At 47.6% G+C, this 1395-nt stretch overlaps 1 gene segment (V, D, J or C); it reads left to right on the forward strand.

The window, feature by feature from the left end:
- The first annotated feature begins 283 nt into the window (after positions 1-283).
- LOC112956202 lies at positions 284-1125 on the forward strand. The segment is given in 2 exon segments: positions 284-326; positions 777-1125. Coding segments are annotated over 2 exon segments (345 nt in total).
- The last annotated feature ends 270 nt before the right edge of the window (positions 1126-1395 follow it).

A 1395-nucleotide genomic window follows, 5' to 3' on the forward strand; every position in this document is an offset into this window, starting at 1 on the left:
AGCATCCCTGCACCTTGCACACCTTCAGTCTCCTCCACAACCTCAGCATATTCTGGTGCATGCATCACCCAACCTCTCAACTSTGCAAAGCTTACACTTCCTGTCACTCCATGTGACATTTCCACTATTCACTACCAATCTCACATTTCATGTTCTCCTACCACCCCGCCCATACCCACAGTGTGTCTACCTATCTCAGCATTTCCTTTTCACASAACTTGGTGCCTAAGTATCTGCCTGTGCACCCACTGAAGGCAGGGCCCTGAAAGCCTTTCTTTCCTTTATGGTTCTTTGCTGGTTCTTTGTAGCCATGCTGGCTCCCATGGGTAAGTGAACTCAACGCACCCTCGTTTCCTGCATCATTTCCACAGCTGCTTCCTCAACTTGTGGACCAGCTGTTGACATTACTCCATTGCCTATCGTAGGCAGGAACCCTCTACTCTCCTTGTGTGGATTTTCATTTTTTTCTCCTGTGCATAGCACAGAAGTCTTTTTTTAAAGGACACAAAGTGAAACAAAATGTCTCCTGCCTGTCACAGAGAGATGGAAGAGTCACCAAGAGATCTGAAGAGCTGTACTATCCTTTCAGGTGCTGCATTCAGGTGCTTGTCTTGTTCCTTCTCTCTCCCTTCTCTATTACTCCTCCCTGTGTCCTCCTTGCTTTCCCATTTTGTCCCAGTTCATGCCCTGTTCTGCTTGCTGCTTGGTGAGATCATCATCTCCCCAACAAGACATTTCTCCTCCTTCTCCTCAAGGCTTCTCCTTTTCCCTTCCAGGGTGGTCTCTGAAGCAGTCCCCTGACACTGTCACACAACAAGGACAACCTGTGAACCTGAGCTGCTCTGACAAGAAATCCACCAACTATGCAATGTATTGGTACAAGCAGCCTTTGGGGAAGGATTCTAGGCTCATCCTAGTGGTTTCTGCAGTTSAAGGCTCTAAAGCAACCATTGAGGAGGAATTCCAAAGCCGTTTCCAGAGCAGTGAGATCCAAGGAGACAGCCTGACCCTCTTCATAGATCAGGCCTCTCTCAATGACTCGGGCACATATTACTGTGCCGAGAGTGACTCACAGTGACTGCGTTGCTGAGGGAGCTGAGCACAAACCTCTGTTTGCACTGAAGGCTCCTGCCTTTCTCCTCACCCATGCTGCACTAGGCAGGACAGGTCCTTTCTACTTAGTTGCTCCACAGCTTCGTAGCCTTTGCTTCCCCTGTTTTTTATTCTCTCAAGTTTGATTTGTCCATCCTCTCTCCTTCCCTTGTCCTCATTTCTTGGCTCCTTCTTCTTTTGAGTCACACGGTAACCACTTCCCTCAGTCCTTTCACACTTCTCTGACACCCCTTCTCCTCACCTTTCTTCTTTCTTTCTCTTTTTTTTTTTTTTTTTTTTTTT

This window comes from Nothoprocta perdicaria, unplaced genomic scaffold (genome assembly GCF_003342845.1).
Source record: "Nothoprocta perdicaria isolate Ctin4 unplaced genomic scaffold, notPer1 scaffold_606, whole genome shotgun sequence".
Classification (NCBI taxonomy): Eukaryota; Metazoa; Chordata; class Aves; order Tinamiformes; family Tinamidae; genus Nothoprocta; species Nothoprocta perdicaria.